General features: G+C 44.9%; 1 protein-coding gene across 12 annotated transcripts in view; it reads right to left on the bottom strand.

Moving 5' to 3' along the window:
• Positions 1-17,630, bottom strand: part of PDE8B (phosphodiesterase 8B) — a 256,055-nt gene that overhangs the window by 8,975 nt on the left and 229,450 nt on the right. For all 12 annotated transcript variants that reach the window (XM_063664925.1, XM_063664927.1, XM_063664928.1 and 9 more), the window contains 8 exons: positions 16,784-16,860; positions 15,188-15,352; positions 12,525-12,570; positions 12,011-12,146; positions 10,943-11,141; positions 5,793-6,010; positions 4,357-4,477; positions 2,243-2,410 (listed from right to left, as the gene is read on the bottom strand). In XM_063664925.1, the coding sequence (XP_063520995.1) occupies positions 2,243-2,410; positions 4,357-4,477; positions 5,793-6,010; positions 10,943-11,141; positions 12,011-12,146; positions 12,525-12,570; positions 15,188-15,352; positions 16,784-16,860 (1,130 nt within the window). The remainder of the gene's footprint in view (positions 1-2,242; positions 2,411-4,356; positions 4,478-5,792; positions 6,011-10,942; positions 11,142-12,010; positions 12,147-12,524; positions 12,571-15,187; positions 15,353-16,783; positions 16,861-17,630) is intronic.

Here is a 17,630-nt window from a genome sequence, read left to right as displayed (position 1 = left end):
AATAACTAGGAGTAGTACTTCAGGTCCTCTCTCTGTGGGTCCGGGGAAGCCCATTGATGAGCAGCTTTTGGCTTGGCTTGCTCATTTCAGGTCAGTCGATCAAGCAGCCTTAAAATATCCACTGGTGTTCAAGGAGTCATTTGATCCTCACTCCCTTCCTGTTCTTCTCTCTGGAAAGCTCAGAACTACCTGTCCTACTTTTCTTCAATTCAGAGGCTGTCTTCCCAGAAAGCTGCAGTCTACTTACTGGATTTCATGAACAGACACTTCTCAAAAGACAACATACAAGCAGCCAATAAACATTAAAAAAAAAAAAAAAAAAAAGATGTCCAGGCTGGGCGCAGTGGCTCACGCCTGTAATCCTAGCAGTTTGGGAGGCCAAGGCAGGCGGATTGCCTGAGCTCAGGAATTCGAGACCAGCCTGGGCAACACAGTGAAACCCCATCTCTACTAAAATACAATTAGCCAGGCGTGGCAGCCTGCACCTGTAGTCCCAGCTACTTGGGAGGCTGAGGCAGAATTGCTCGAACCTGGGAGGTGAGGGTTGCAGTGAGCTGAGGTCATGCCACTGCACTCCAGCTTGGGCAACAGAGCAGGGTGGAAAAAAAAAAAAAAAAAAGTCCAGCATCATTAATCAGACATGCAAATCAAAACCACAATGAGATACCATCTCAAACTAGTCAGAATGGCTATTAAAAAGTCAGAAAATAACAGATGTTGGCAAGGTTGTGGAGAAAAGAATTCTTATACACTGTTGATGAGAAATAAATTAGATCAGCTAGCCCCTGTGGAAAGCAGTTCGGAGATTTCTCAAAGAACTAAAAAGAGAAATTGGTATTCAACCCAGCCGTCCCATTACTGGGTATATACCCAAAGGAAAATAAATCATTCTACTGAAGAGACACCTGTACTTGCATGTTTATGACAGCACAATTCATGGTAGCAAAGACATGGAATCAACCCAGGTGCCCATCATTGGTGGACTGGATGAAGAAAATGTGGTGCATATATACCATGGAATACTATGCAGCCATAAAAAAGAATGAAATCATGTCATTTGCAGCAACATGGCTAGAGCTGGAGGCCATTATCCTAAAGTGAAGTAATAATAGAAACAAAACCAGATACCACATGTTCTTTCTTAGAAGTGGGAGCTAAACATTGGGTACACACAGTGGCAGAAACTGGAACAGTAGACACTGGAGACTTCAAAAGGAAGGAAGGGGGCAAGGGTTGAAAAACTACTTATTGGGTACTATGTTTACTACTTGAGCCATGGATCATTAGAAGCTCAAACCTCAGCATCAGCAATATACCCTTTTAACAAACCTGCACATGTACCCCCAAATCTTAAACATACTGGGTCCTCTGCTGGCCACTCCCCTTCCCAGTCTTACTAGGCATCATCTATTCTTTATCCTGCCCTTATTTATCTGCCTCCACAGTCCATTTCAGCCATGCAGACCCCACAAAATTCACTACTTGTGGCTGCTTGTTTGTCACCCACACACCCATCAGTAATTAGTCTCTTCTCTGGAAGTAGGACATGTTTTCACACGTCCATTTACAGTCTACTGCTTTCTAGATTTCTCTCCTTTAACTCTTTACACTGCCACAGTTAAAGTGAACTACATATTGCTCTTCTCTTTATATAAAAATTCTATTTCCCCTCCCTTTGTTAATTTTGCTGAGAATGCTTTGTTCTTCCAGAAAGTCTTTTCCTATTCCCCCATTTCTGTAGCCCCCCTTTTATCTAGAAAAAAGTCTCTGAACTCCTGTAGCACTTAACATAAACTTGAGATACACTTCATTTTTTACTAACATGGGGACCTATCTACATCTCTCCCCTATTGGACTGGAACTCCCTGTGGCCGCGATGTCTTCGCTATTGCCTGTGTTCCCATAATGCGCCATGGAGACACCCAGGAATAACCTAGTGAATGAATGGAAGATTTCTCAGTTTTTGTGCAAGTTCTGGATCCAGCACACTGAAGATGAAAAGTTACTTCCAAAGGCTCAGTTTATCCCCCTTCTCAAGAGACTCTGGTTAGTGATGAGCCCCATCAGTCAGCTCCTGAAGGAACCAGAAGTCTACCCCAGGTGGGGGTAAGCTGCTTTCTTCCAGGGAGGAGTGGTTAACTAATTGGTAAAAAGTTACTCAGCTGGAGAATCCCCCAGGAGTTCCATGACCTAGTTCCCATTCCCAGAGGGGAAGTGGAGCTTCCCTGGAAAGATGGCGCACCTGTGCAAAATACTCCTCAGAGATCCTCCCAGCCCATTCAATGCACAGGTCCAAGGGGCGGCATGGGTTGGCCACGTCAGCACACTTAATCATCATGCGTTTGATCAGGATTTGGTTTTCAGGGAAGTTCTTCCCAGCAGGGTTGCATTCACAGTCGCTGCCTTCAATCTGGAAAACATGGTCAGATCAGGGTTGGTTCAAGATGATGGTGAAGCCTACAGAGGCTAACTCGCCAGGCATTCGATGGTGATCACCGAGCACACAGGTGGGACTGGGACTCAGCGAAGGCAGCTTTTCCTTTTTTAAATTCCATATATAATATACTGACACATTCTTTAAAAAAAGAATATACTGATACAGTCTTAAAAGACACTCAGCAATACACACACACACACAGAGTTTGAAAGTTGAAAGTCCCTGTCACCACCTGTCTACCCCTCACATCCATTTTCTTCCCTAGAGGTAACTGCTACAGCAGTTTTGTTTTTATTTTGAGCAATTTGATATGTAATCTTAGAGGAAATTTCTCCCAGTTTTTAAAAAAAAAAAATGTGTAAAAGCAGAGCTTTTAGCTACTTTAATCCATTTAAAGTAGGACAGTGGCACATATATGTAACCCTTCAATTATTTCTTGATTTCTACTACTTATGCCTACCAGCTCCCTCCCTCCTATGACCTGTCCCACCCCCAACTCACCCAACTCCCTCGCACTTTGGTTCTCCTAAGGCATGTGTCCACTCATGTTTTCTTGGCTGTTCTTCTGACTGGCTGGTAAGTGAGCCAGGTAGGTGTGGGGTCCTTGGAGTAGGAAGTGGTCAGGAGCAGGTGTGTTCAGCCATGTTTAGAAAGACTGGTCCACACCTAGTGGTGATGTCAGTGTCCAGAGCCATGTGGCCAGGACACGAGTTGGTGCACACATCACAGGCCATTTACATAGAACCTGAAAGATTGTTATTCTCCACTTTTAAAGACACCATCAAATTGATTGTATGAAAACAATTAGGTCTCCAGAGCTCTGCCAAGCCAAAAGGCTGCATGACATTTGGGGGGTTTAAGACTGGACCTATTTATTAGACTATCAATGGGCAGAATATGTTCTGGAGGTTTTTGATTACTTATCAAAGTAATACTGTTTACTATAAATACTGCAGTTAATAGTAAGTTTCAGTGCAGAGTTGGGGGCTTACATGGGTAGATGACCTTCCCAGTTCTAAAGTTCTATGAATCTCTATACTTTTCCTTCTCTAAATCCCCAGGATCCTTGCTCCTGTAAGTCCTCTGTGGAAGGAGAGGGCTCTGGTGTTGTGCTGTGGAATCCCTGGGGGAAGGGGCTTAAATAGGTAAGGTAGACACTGTCCCTCCATCCAGACTGGTCATGGGATGGGTCCTACACAGATAATCTCCTTACTGATCAAGTTACTCATGATGATCATTCACATCCATCCAGTTTGCCAACCTCTGCTGCTCAACAGGAATGAGCGGAAAGCTTTTCTACCTTTATGGGGTTATGAACAGCTTCATGGCTTCAGAGAACAGTGGATCTTATTAGGTGTGAACCTTCTGTTTCATGTTCCTACAACCCAAATTGGTAAGGACCTTAAGGCAGGTCCAAGGTACATGAGTAGGTTTTAAAAAAGGAAAACACAATAAATTCTTCTGCTTTCCAGTCACTCCCAATTTTATGATAGTCTTCAGGTACTGGTATGCTTTTAATGTGAATCGGGAACATTCTTTGTTTTTTTAAAACACCCTCCAACTTTGAGGTTTTCCAAAAGCTCAGTGAACAGAGAAGTAAAGGCTTTGGATTCTCTAAAATACCACCATTTATGCCAGTCTCTGCTCGTCTGCAGCTCCTTCCATATTCTTTGGGCCTAGCTTTTTTGCTCAGTACTGGCTTTTTCTCAGGGCCTTTCTTTCAAGGAGCTCAGAGTTGCTGTGGACACAGTTTATTCTCATTCCCAAGGAAAACAAGTAGCCAGTCCTTTTAGCCCTTTACCAACTCCAAGCAAATAACCACCTTGCATTTGAGTGGGAGAGAAAATGCTTCGGGGCCAGAGCAGGCTCTTATGGAAATGTACTTGGATGTGCCTTATGGCACGGAAAGCAGTACTCACCTCAGCTGCCATTGGTTTGTTGATGCTGTTCACAAACTTATTCACATGTTCAAAGTGTTTTGTCATCTCTGTTGCCAAAACCATGTCAATAATAGCCTGGCGCAGCGTTCGATAATGGTTCCTAAAATAACCAGAAGACAAAGCGGCTTGTTCACAGCGTGTCTCGAATTATAACTATTCTGCCACCATTTCACTACACTCCTCACAACCTAGGAGGAAGCTGGGACACAGAGTTACGAAATGTGTGCAGATCACAAGAAGAGTTTGCCTGCTCGTCCTCCCAGTAAGCAAGACCCGTAGATGCTATTCCATTTTCCCCAGTGATAGCTGACCCTTAGGTGATTTATGAGTATTTTAAAAAAGAGAGAAGGTACCTGTCACATGGTGGACATTTATCTGACAAGGTGATTCCCCTCTCCCTTCCCTTGAGAACATCAAAACAGTAAGGTGGCAGGAAATGGCAGGCTGGCACGGCAGCCACATAGGCTGGCCCACTGCACTCTGTGCAAACACAGGGATTCCCATTGCACAGGATGGCCACGGCCTCTTTCGATGATGGCATTGGAAGACTGTCCTGTTAATAAGTAATTCTCTAGATTGCAGTGGATGGAAATTGTAATGAATGAAGCAACAACCCTGCCCCAAATTAACCATCCAATTCTGTCGTTGTTTTCTAACTTCAAGAGCCTTCTGGCTCTTGAATAAAATTGGCTACTGGAAAGAATTTTTTTTGCAAAAGTTAAAAAACCCATCCTCGATACTGATGAAACTGAAGCCAAAGCTGGATGTTTTCCCAGTTTTCTGGAGGCCAAACCAATAGGTTCACATAGACCAGCATTCCTGAGGCCCGAGTGAGCTCCATGTTCTCTGTACACTGCCCCCTTCCCAGGCATCTGTGCACCAGCCAGGCTGGGAAATACCCACAGCCTGACTGCACGGTGCTGGCAGGCAAGAGGACCTGCTCACATCTAACCCACTTTCATCAGAGGAGAATGCGGGGCTGGGGGAACCTGCCCGACCCTTCGTGCTCCCGCTCTGTGGGACCTACTCATGAGGGAATATTTTAAGCGGCCGGAAATTGAGCTAGGGAAAGATGGGGGTGGATACATCTTCCTCGAGTTACACAAAAGACAGGATGTCCTCGTAAGGAGGGTAAAAATATCTGGTGTACTTAGTAATAATACAATCAATATTTATGTAGTGTTCTGCAGTGTATAAAACATTTTTATGAACTCACTGAAGACCAAATGAGATTTCAAAACATAAAGGCAGTCTGAAAAGTCAAATTAAGTTAAGGGCAAAGTTATTTTATCATCTGATACAGTGGGACAGCTATTATTTTCCCTTTCCCCTAAGAGGAAGCTAAGTATTTGGAAAAACTGAGTTTCCCACTGAAACTTCACAAACTTGAGCACAGGAGCCCAAGCACAACAAACCTGTCAATATTCTTGAAAATGTTGCATTTGGTGTCCTTGACAGTGAGCTGGAAGGCCAGGGCGGTGTGATGACTCTCCAGAACAGCAGTGTCATTGTAAAGCACAGCAAGCTCACTGCCTGCATTGCAGAGGAAAGAGTTGGTCCTTCCCGGGTGATCCACGTCATGGACCGTGGCAGCAATGAGGGCTGCCACCTCATCCAGCTGATCGAGGCTTCCCTGGGATACGGGGAGGCAAGGTTGAGCATTACCCACCGGATCTTGGAGACCCACATCCATCCTTGTCTGTGCGGAGGGTCGGGTCAGGGGATTTGAGATTTTCAGAACGTTTTTAGCCAGCTGAGCCTTCTGACCTAGATGTGGAGAGGCGGCCTCGGACATGCAGCATCGCTTTACTGTGCTGTCTGTTATCTGGAGAAACCTGAGCCACAGTTATAACAGATGCTTAATTCATTCTCCAGGGGCCATCAGCTGCTTCTGCAGGAAGAGGCCAAACAAGCCTTTTGAATTGCCCACTGTATGGTATTTCTGCCACATCACAAAGTGGCCTGTGATCACAACTATTAACAATTTGCCTAGTTCTGAAAAGATTTTGAGTGCGCTGGTAGCAAATGGCTCAGATACAACAAAACTATTCATACAATGGTGAAATGACTAGAGCTGTAAAAGAGTACCAAGTAAAAGAGGACCAAGCAGTAAAAGAAGACCAAGGGGAAGAAGAATAACTTTGCCAGCAAAATTAAGGCTAAGGGGGTTCTTGCAAATAAGAACAAAATTCAGCTCTGGGCTAGCAGGCAGCAAAGGCAAAAAGGGAAACCCTAATTCAAAAGCTCTCATTACGTAATTAAAGAAACAAACCAGAGCATCTGGGGATACAAGTGTTTTCTGAGCCTGCAGCTTTAGGAGGGAGTTATCAGATGGGCTACTGTTATATAAGAGATGTTGTACTAGGAATTTATTATTTATTGAGTGCCTACCAGGTACCAATTATCACTGCATAGTGCCAGAGCTGCCATGATGATTTACACTGGCACAGTCTGCACAATGGAGTTTGTAATGTAGAGGGAGAGAGACAAATACATTTAAAAACACAAATGGAAGTAACTTGCTGTGAGACGTGCTAAGGAAAGTACAGATGCTTTGGGAGTATAACCACGGAGCCTGGTCTAGTTTAGGGCAGCACTGTCCAATGTAGTTTTTGCCATGACAGGAATGTGTTCTATTTGTGCTATCTGATAAAGTAACTCCTAGTCGCATGCAGCTACTGGACACTTGAAAGGTAGCCAGCGCAACTGACAAACTGCATTTTAAATTTTATTTAGTAGCCATGCGAGGCTGATGGCTACCATATCGGATAACATGAATCTCGAGGGTGGTCACTTCCAAGGAAGTGATTTTTCTGCTGAGCCTGAAGGAGAAGCAAGAATTGTCCAGGCAACAAGCAGCAAGAGGGCAATTCCAGGCAGAAAGAACAGCCTGCATGACGTTCCTGAAGTCAAACAAAAAAGGTCTGTTCAGGAAACGTAAGCAACATCATTGTGGCTGAAGGGATAGTGAGTGAGAGGGAAAGTGGTCCCCAGGATGTGGGGGGTGGGGAGGTCATCATTTTTGGTATTCCCAAAATTTGCTCTCCTAGGCCTGCAGGAGGAAGAGCTGCTGCTCAGGTGAGGAAGGTGAACCTATAGCTCAGCCCTGTCCTGCAACGGCACCCTGATGGCCAAGGGGCTGCACATGCTTGTGTTGGTTTAGCAGACTTCCCCGAAAGCTCTGTCTCCACCAGAAGGGAGTCATTTCCATTCCCAACGCTCACCCCATGGAGCTGGTGAGCAACCCTGGGGTGACCCCAGTCAACACAACTAGGCTTCCTGAATAGGGACAGCAGAAGTTACTCTTCTCAGCTGTTCTCAGAGATTGATTCTGCAGTGCCCAGGGCAAGCAAGCATCATTTGGCGCATTTCACTGCTGGTCAGGAGAGGCCACGGTCACCTGCAGGAACGTTCAGCGATCTCCAAGCTCAGGACCCAGGACAGCCCCAACCTGGGCTCCACCTTCACTGACTGTACCTGAGCAGTGAGAACCCACAGGGCCCAAACTCTGGGCCTCCAGCTTAGTGCCCCTGTGGTATGTTCAATCCTGCTTGGAGTCTCAGGCCTGTTTATTTTTTAATTCTTCAATGAAATAGATTCAGGGAACTGGGGTAGAAAACATAAATAGCACTAGATGAAACATGCCTTTCCTTCCAGCTAACACTGATTTAAACCATACCCTCAGTGACTTTTCCAAAGATACCAATAATGGGTCCTGCAGTTTAGATGGGCACCAACAAGGCCTTGTCAGACCAGAAATGGCTGGGAGGTAGGGAAGGAAGACAGGCTAGCTCACTAGCAGAGGAGAGTAGCAAGGCCCTATGTCGAGGAGGAAGTGTCCATGGAAGAAAACCCCACCAAACCCGCAACTGGCGAAATTCCAGTCCCGTGGAGGTGCAGTTACCTCTGCATAGTTTTTTCCCTCTTTAACCAGTAGGAGTAGATCTGGATCACACTGAGGAAAGTTGGCCAGAAGGGTTTCATTCTAGATCTGCCTTTCAAATAGTTTCTTATTCAGGATAAATATTCATGTATGCCCAGATACTAATAAAGGAATGCCTGTTATCCTGGCTTCTCCACTTGCAATAGTTCCCTGGAATTGGGCAACATGGGGAGAGGATGGGGTCTATCACCAACTGAAGGGGCTGTTAGCTCTGGGCATGCTAGCTCTACAGCTGGGTTGGGCATGCTTTGTCATAGTGACATTAAGAATTTTAGCCTGGCTGGAAGCAGTGGCTCACACTTGTAATCCCAGCAGTTTGGGAGGCCGAGGCGGGTGGATTATCTGAGGTCAGGAGTTCGAGATGAGCCTGACCAACATGGTGAAACCCCATCTCTACTAAACATCCAAAATTAGCCTGGGCTTGGTGGCATGTGCCTGTAATCCCAGCTACTCGGGAGGCTGAGGCAGGAGAATCGCTTGAACCTGGGAGGCAGAGGTTGCAGTGAGCCAAGATCGCGCCATTGCACTCCAACCTGGGTGACAGAATGAGACTTCATCTCAAAAAAAAAAAAAAAAAATTAGCTTATCACAAAGAAATTAGGGCTGACAGATGACACAAGAGAGGTAAGAAAATACTTCCTGACCCTCTTTGTCAGTGCCAGCAGATCTGGTAGAAGAGGCCTCAGGAGTAAATCTTTCTGGAAGCACCTCATGATGGACCCACCAGTGATCACAGGCAGGTAACCAAACCTCTGAGCACAGAAACCCCTTCCAGCTTAGTTCTCCAAGCTTCCTCGCAGCTCTAAGTTTTCTGATTCTCTGGCAGGGGCTGCCAGCATGAGAAAATGTTTTTTGAATTGTAAACATATTCTGTCCAATCTTAAACTTGTTTCTATTGCCGTCATTTGAGAAATCTAATCAGACTCCAAATACACTAGCAGAACTCACAATTTAAAGAAATATATTTTGGAGGAGGATAGTAAGATATGATCAAGTTACTAAGCATTCCCTAATTTATCAAAGATTTAATCAATGTTTTCCTAGAGTGGTTCCGCTTGAGTGAGGTTCACTTCTAACTCAAGACTGCAGAGGTTATTGATCACCTTGGTCTTGGCATTAATGAGTTGGGTGCTGTTCTCAACTGGTAGCATGTGGCTTCAGCTGTGAAATATCATGTGGTATAAAAGAGAGGAGCATGGGCCGGGCACAGTGGCTCACGCCTGTAATCTCAGCACTTTGGGAGGCTGAGGCAGGTGGATCACGAGGTCAGGAGATTGAGACCATCCTGGCCAACATGGTGAAACCCTGTCTCTACTAAAAATACAAAAAAAAAAAAAAAATTAGCTGGGCTTGGTGGCCCACGCCTGTAGTCCCAGCTACTTGGGAGGCTGAGGCAGGAGAACTGTTGGAACCTGGGAGGTGGAGTTTGCAGTGAGCTGAGATCGTGCCACTGCACTCCAGCCTGGGCAACAGTGCAAGACTCCATCTCGAAAAAATAAAAAAATTTTAAAAAGATGAGCATGAACCTGTAGTAGGAATCCAAGGTGTTTTCGCTCCTCAAAGAAAGGTGTTATAGAAACATAGGTTGATATCACTATTAGTTTTCTAAAAGTAGAAGACAAAATTATTCAAAAGCATCATTCTTGGGCCACATTGTTTCCTTGCTGATGAAAGTGAATAAATATCAGGATGCTGTTGGCAAAACTGAGAAGAAAACCTTACCCACACCCCCCCGCTTCCTGTTTTCATGCCATTTCTGCTTCTACCTGTCTCACTATAGCTCTTAAATACCTAGGATCTTAATCCCTTATCAACACCTGTTCTAAGAAAATGATCTAATGTCAGGCATTTACAGATTGATGTGAATTTCAATCCCCATATGGCACTTCTCCCAGGGGTATTTAAAATTTAAGTTTTAGTTCTAGTTGTACCAAAAGAATGTATAAGCTTTGGTGTGCAAGTGATGGTAGCTGGGGAGGAGGAGAGATGGGGATCTCTTGCTAGCTTTAAATAGGGCTGCCGTTATGTAAAGGGCAAGGGGTTCCTAGGGCTGCCCTACAAATCAGCAGTGGCGGACAGTATTGAACTGTAAGACTAAGGGATATGGAACTCTTTCAGAATTATGCAAAAGTCATTAATATACAGATAGGCACATTCACACCTACACAAAACACAAACATAAATGTATGTAAATCAGTGTATAATGCGGAATGGCTATTATTAATATCTGGATTGTAATCTACCAATGGCCAAATCCTGATACTAAAATTTAACCTATAGATCTAGTAACCATTTGCTGTAATAATTAAGTCCTGTCCTGCAACCCAGTAACACAGCTCCTAGCTAACATCTGGAAAATGGGTTCATGATCTGCCATGCATATAAAGGAGTCTCTGTGGTGATATAATTATTATTTTAAGTATTTGGAGGAGGGGAGGACTAGCAGAAAGGTCCATGTCTTTACAACACCAAAGTGACTAGTCAATTCGGTAACAAAAAAATTTTTTTTAAAAAGCTGTCAACTTGGTTGCAAAATAGCTGTTTGCCTAATGTATTTACTAAGATAAAGTTCTTGGATCTCCAATCGAGGCAGGTAACTAGGTCATGGTATCAAAATCCTACCTTTACTCTTTCCTTTCCGAGGAAGAAAGCGGTGGCGTGCAGGACGTCGGCAGCATGGGTGGAGTTGTGGTAGGCATTGGAAGAGTGATAGTTGGCTTCGATCACTTGGAACCAGGCCCGAAGAGTGGTTTCAGAACAGTTTAAAAATTCACATACTCCAAACCGAGAGAAGACCTTTAAGCCCAGGTAAACCAATGGCCTGAAAGATAGGAAAACCCACCCTGGCTCATCGTATTCACTGGCCCAGAAACTGTTTTCTTGGATGATAGTGGGGCATGGAGGCATTTTTCTTCTGATGATAGCTTCTCACACACAGGGGTTTAAAAGCATCTCCTCTAAAAATTAGGAGTAGGATCTCTCCTTCTCACCAGTCACCTCTTTGGAACTAGATGCTTCATGGTAGTACATCCAAATTATTTCTAGATGATCTCTAAATCATAGGCCCCTCAGTGGCTCTGACAACCTAGAAATGAGCCTGGCGGTCCCTCTCCATCCCCACTTCCACATTAACCTTGCACTTTATTTATGCTCCCTAAGGAAGTGACTAAGCCTAAGGACAAAAAAACAGCTTGGATGGTCCCAAAGTCCTATCATTTAGAGTCCTGTTACTTATTTACGTTACAGGTGAGAATCATTCATATCCAACAGACCAACACCCCTGGGAAGAAACAGCCTTCTCCTAGTATAGAAAAAGACGTTTTAGTTATCTAATCTTTCCTCTGCCTACAGGATGGATCAGGAAAAAAAATATATATAGTGCTCTCAATTCCATTCTGTAGGGTAGAGCTTTGACAAGTTTGAGGATTCTTAGAACTCTTGGCTCACTAGCACAAAGGAGGGAGCTGTGGATACTCAGGCGGATCCCACATCTTACTAATAATCTCCACAAAGGATCTCACTCAGGGGCCACAGTCTCTCTGCTCATTCAACACTACTCTAACGTGGCATGAGAGCCAGAACCCGTGAGGTCTCTCACAGCAAAAACATGTCTCCCTCAAAGTTTCCAAATGTGAGAGTTTGAGCGTGGCCATCAATCCTGCTCTGCCTTCAGCCAGAGAAGTCACATACCTTTTATGTGTAATGGCTTCCAGTTCAAAGATGTTGAAGTCCCAACTCTCCTCATTATCAAGTAATTGAGAGATACAAGGGGGAACATCATTGATGGTTATTGGCATTGCAAGGTGACTGTGACTCTGGTGCACATCTGAGCAAACAGATGGGATGGGGGAGGCTGGTTAATTGTGGAATCTTGAGTGCCCGGGTGTCTGTCATCATCTTCATGGTTACTACTAGAAAAAAAGTCTTGTACCTGATTTTTCTGTTATTGAACTTCAAGACCCTCAAATAGAAAAATAATTCACTTTAACTCTGTTTAAATGTATAGAGATTTGGAATTCTTACTCTAACTGTGCTCAGAGAAGTAATTTTAATTAGGAGACTAGTTTTAAATGTAGACCATATTGATGCTTAAACTCAAATGGGACTAGCTGGAAGTAACACCTCCCAGAACAATAATCACAACAGCGGGGACAGTACAGGCTGGAGACAGGTTACAGTAACAAGTAAATAGATGAAAACTTACTCTTCGTAAACACATACTCATTTCCTGACAGTCTTCTCAAGCCGTCCTGGAATAAAGGAAGAGCCTGTTAGAAGCATGCTTTATATCCATTATCATTCTTTTTTTTTTTTTTTTTTATTAGTGAAAGAGATTTGAATCCTGAATAACCCAACCAATCTGGAAGTCTAAGTTGAAGCAAAGCTCAAAATTAAATCAGAACAGTTATAAGACAGATGATACCCTCCCTTCTGTAACTATTAGCCCCAGAAAGTGGAGAACTGGGATAGAGTGGACGTGACTGTCAGGACTCACAGTGAGCTGTGGGTTGGCTCTGAGGCCATCTTCCTCTCCTGCCATTTTCAAGCTACACAGGTGAAATCACAGGAGTGACCTTGCTTCAGATCTTGACGGGATTCCCCCCTCACCCTCAGAGGGACTGTGTTAATTGTGTTTTTGACTTACATTTTGAGGAGTTGAAGCCATCAGCCATATTTAGGGGATTACCTTCTAATATAAAGTTTTAAAAAGATTGAGCTATTTTTTGACTAATATCCCAACTAATTTTTCCCCAATTGTATTTTATGTTTTGAAACATGAGCATTGCTGCTTGCCTTTTAAAGAAGAGTTTCTGGACTTGAGGTCCTTGGAGATGCAGCGTTAATAGAGTGGACGAAATTCCAATGCTTGGCCATGTCCTGGCTCTTGAACTAGTCCCCAGGTGTTCCTGAATCTCAGTTTCCTTCCCCCCACCTTCGATCTCTGAGTACCTAAATTATCTAGATCTTTGCTTAAAAGTCATTTAGAAATGCGCACCAACATGGCACATGTATACATATGTAACAAACCTGCATGTTGTGCACATGTACCCTAAAACTTAAAGTATAATAATAAAATAAAATTAAAAAAAAAAGAAATGCTTATTTGTCATTCCCAGACGACGTATGCTAAGGTTTAAAGTAGTATTAATTAACGAAAGACTCCCCTGAAGTTACATGTTGGATCTTTAGGCCAAGAGCTTAATTTTAAAAATTGAGTAAATACAGAAGTAACAACAGCCACAATTGTCCTGCCTCTAAGGTGTGTATGGCAAGAGATTCTTGGTTTTCCTTGCTCTTCTCTCACTCCGCTTCCCCAAAACCACGTAAAATTGAGGTGGAATCACTCACTGGTTCCTCACAGCATCCTCTGGAGAGGAAACCCACGACGGTATGGCAGTGAGGTAGGAGGAGGGACTCAGACATGGGGCCAAATTGAGGACTAGGTAGAACAGGGCAGAAGCACCTCGCCATAAGCTATGCCCACCAGCATGCCACGGCAGTTTACCGTTGCCATGGCAACACCCAGACATTTCCACCCTTGCCATGGCAACAACCCAGAAGTTACCACCCTCATTCTAGAAATATCTGCAAAAACTGCCCCTTCATTTGCATGTAAGGAAAAGTAGGTATAAAGATGAGTGCAGCACTGCCTCTCAGCTGCTACCAGGGGCACACTGCCCATGGGGTAGCCCCGTTCTGCAAGCAGCAGTCCCTCTGCCACTGCAGTACAACTGCTGCTTCAATAGAAGTTGCTGTTTAACACCACCAGCTTGCCCTTGAATTATTTCCTGGGCGAAGCCAAGAACCCTCCTGGGCTGAGCCCCAGTTTGGGGACTTGCCTGTCTGTCCTGCATCAGCAGCAGGGGAGGGAGGGAACATGGCTTGCTCCCAGAACCAGACCCCTCCCACTGCAGCTCTGCAGTGGCCACCTTCTTGTAGAGCCCTTGGCAGTGCTGCCTAGAAGCTGAGGTCTGCACTGCATTAGATGGAGTTAACAGGCCAGCCCAGGGGCAAGAAAGAAACAAGGAGGCCCTCAAGTTCCAGGTGGAGAATGGAGGGGAAAGCCAGTCAACATTCAGCATTTGGCGGCAGGGCTGGACAGAAACCTTCCAAGTCAAACTCATACATGACTGCTGGACTTTTTTTTCTAAAGAATTCCAGCTTCAGACTCTGATGGGGAACTCAAATAAATAATTTGAATTTTTTTCCTTTTCTTTACTTGCTGATAGATAATTATGAAAGCCAAACAGATCACAGCAAAACACTAGAACAGGATGAGTCCCTAGAAACCAGCTACTCTTGGTGGTGTAAATGGTTCTTTTTGGAATGTGGCAGTGAGAGGTTCCTTCTCCCCTTCCCCTCCCTGAGCCAGAACAGCCCCAGTCTGCTTTTACCTTATAAATGGAACTTCTATACAAACTTTAAATAAAGGATTCTATAGTTAAGATTAAATGCTATACTCTAACAATAAACCCTTTCATTACATGAGGAGTCTGAGGTCCATGGAAATGAAATCCAATACTATACCAGATCAAGGGAAAGCAGGAATAATCAAGAGCCTGCAAAGCCCCATCTTGCACATTGAGCCCTCCATCAGTTGCCCAATGACTCCCTGCAGTCACAGGAATTCTGAAACACTGTCCCCATGGCTATGGTAGGCCAGCCTCGTGGAAAAACAAATGCAAGAGTCACTCAAATGCCACTGCACATGTTATACATAAATTCCGATGCAGTTGCTTCTGGTTATGCTAATGTTAGTCTATATAACAGGTACTTCTGCAACCACAGGTAACAGTTTCCACATCAGCTGCACTCTAGAGGCCCCGGATACCTCTCTTGCTTTTCAGGTTTTGCCTCATCACTCACAGTCATCAGGCCTCCAACAAGATCACTGGTGTGGGGATCTTCATCTTTGGTACCCAGCTGAGGGGAGTACAGTTCTGTGGTCCGTAAAATCTCTAGAACTCTGTCCAAGGCTTCCGCTACTGTGACTGGGCTGTTTTCTTGGGCTGCATTGATTATATTTATAACCTAAGGGAGTGAAGAAAGAATACATCTGAGGATAATAGGGTTCTACTTCCCAAAAGTCATATATATGCCCAGAATCCAAAAGAAATCAGTGGGTAACCATCTCTTATTCAAAATGACCAGTGCTTTCACAGCACCACCCTTCTTCCTGAAGCTTGCTTTTCTCCCTGCAGGCTCCTGGTGAATGTTCTCCTACCTCAGTGAGTAGGCTTCCTCAGGCTCCCTTGCGGATTCACCTCCCCTGGCCCTCCTCTACAGATTGGAGTTGCTCAGAGATCTGTTCTGGGCCCCTCTCTCACTCTCTCGCTTCCAGAAATGATATTTTGTCTCCATGACTTTGGACACCTATAGCTAGGGACTTTCAATATACCTCCCAGCCCTCAACTTCCTTTGACCTCCAGGCTTGTACATTCAATTCCCTACCCGACATACCTACTGGAATATCTTACAGGTCTAACACTAAACTACGGTCTTGTTCCCCTCTCCCCACAGAAAGCACATAAACACACACAACGAAAAAATCAAGGACAAAAGCTGTTCACCTTCTGTGGTTTCTACACTGCAAAAGAAAGCACTTCCATCTCATGTCACTTTCTATCAAGAAAGCACCTCATGCTCACACCAAAAACCTGGCAGGGCCGTGCCTAATACTTTTCCTCATTCCTCTCCCTAACCTGGTAACATAATTCATCACCAAGTCCTATTGGTCTGCCTCAAAACATTTCTTGATCTATTCATTTCTCTCCACCTCCACAGCTATAATTCTAGCTCAGCTACTTCTAGAATAGCCCCCTAACTGATCTGTTCTCTTGCCACCTCCAATCCATTCTCTGCACAGAAGCTGGGTGTTCTTTTCAACAAACATATCTGGTCACATCACCCACCCCACACCTGAAACTCTTCAGTGGTTTCCAGTGCACATAAACTAAGATACGAACTCCTAACTATGTCCCTGCTGTCCAGAATGAGCTGAGCCCTGTACAACCTATATCCTCCTCCTCTCTCACCTGCTTACCAAGCTCCAGCCACTCCGACTTTCTTTCAGCTCCTTAAATGTTCCAGTTCCTCTTTGCCCATCGCAGTGCTTTTTCCCCTGCTGTTCCTGCTACCTGGAGTCTTCTCTTCCTTCTTCTCCTGAGTAACATCTGATGCTTCAAGACTTGCTTCAAACATGACTGAGAGTTTCCCTGACCATCCCTCTCCTCCAACCTACTTAAGGGCCCTACTCTAATTTTCTCTCACAGAACCCGGTTGTTTTCCTTCACTGCCCTGATTGTGACTTAGGACGAGGTGTTTATTTGCTATGTGTTTATTTGCCTGTTATTTGCTTCTTCCACTAGACTGAGCTCCATGATGTCAGTGCGATGTATTTTCAGAGCACAGCCCTGTGTGAGGGCCCCTGACTGCAGAGTGCAGGCAGCAGCCGCCACTCACCTTTGTGATGGGAGCCTCGATGGTCATGGAGTGGATCCTCGCCATGGACGGATAGCGACGATTCTGCAGGCTTGGTGCTGGAGAGAAGGCAAGAAAGCTGTGTCCAGTTCTGGTGGCTCAGTGTGGCTAAGTGCAGCAAAGGAGTCCCTTCATGGACCAGGGCCCACTTCTCACAGGACCACCTTCCCATCTAAAAAGCCAAGAATTCACCCATCTCTTCTGCCAAGGCTGATAGCCCAACCGTTACTTGCCTGAGTCTGGAAAGGCGATCTGGCCTGGAACTTTGGAGGCAGGAGGGCTTGGCGAGCCCCAAGTCCACAAGGGGAATTTCAGAGAAGGTTGACGAGGTCCAAAAAGGCCTCATTCCAACAGCTTAATGACCCCCACAGGGCTCACTCTCCCCCAAGTCACCCAAACCCAACTTTTGCAGTTCCACGACTTTCAGTCCTAAGCTGCTGGCCGTGTAACCAGATGACTGTACAGCCAGCTTGAGAGGGGAGGCAGTTCATGGTTAGGGTCAGGGCGGAGGATTGAGTCCATTCTCAGTCTGAATTAGGGCCAGTCACTCCGCCTGCCCATGCCTTTAGGCTCTTAACTCCCAGAAACCCATGGAAGTTCTAGTTCAAATCTACAGAAGCTTTCATTTTTTTAGAAAGTCTTTTATATTTCTGAATAGTTAATGTTTATACTTGGTTTAAGATGCCAAGGGTAGAAGCTTGACTTGAAAAGCACTGTTCTCGTGAGATCTTCCTACCACCCCCTCTGAGGCAGGCAGGAGGGGGAGTCCCATTTTCATGGATGGGATCACTGAACCCACCCCACATCAGAGCCTGCCTCCTGCTCAGCC

This window comes from Pongo pygmaeus, chromosome 4, assembly GCF_028885625.2.
Source record: "Pongo pygmaeus isolate AG05252 chromosome 4, NHGRI_mPonPyg2-v2.0_pri, whole genome shotgun sequence".
Lineage (NCBI taxonomy): Eukaryota > Metazoa > Chordata > Mammalia > Primates > Hominidae > Pongo > Pongo pygmaeus.
The sequence above is the reverse complement of the archived record's forward strand: the minus strand, read 5'-3'. Positions and strand labels throughout refer to the sequence as shown.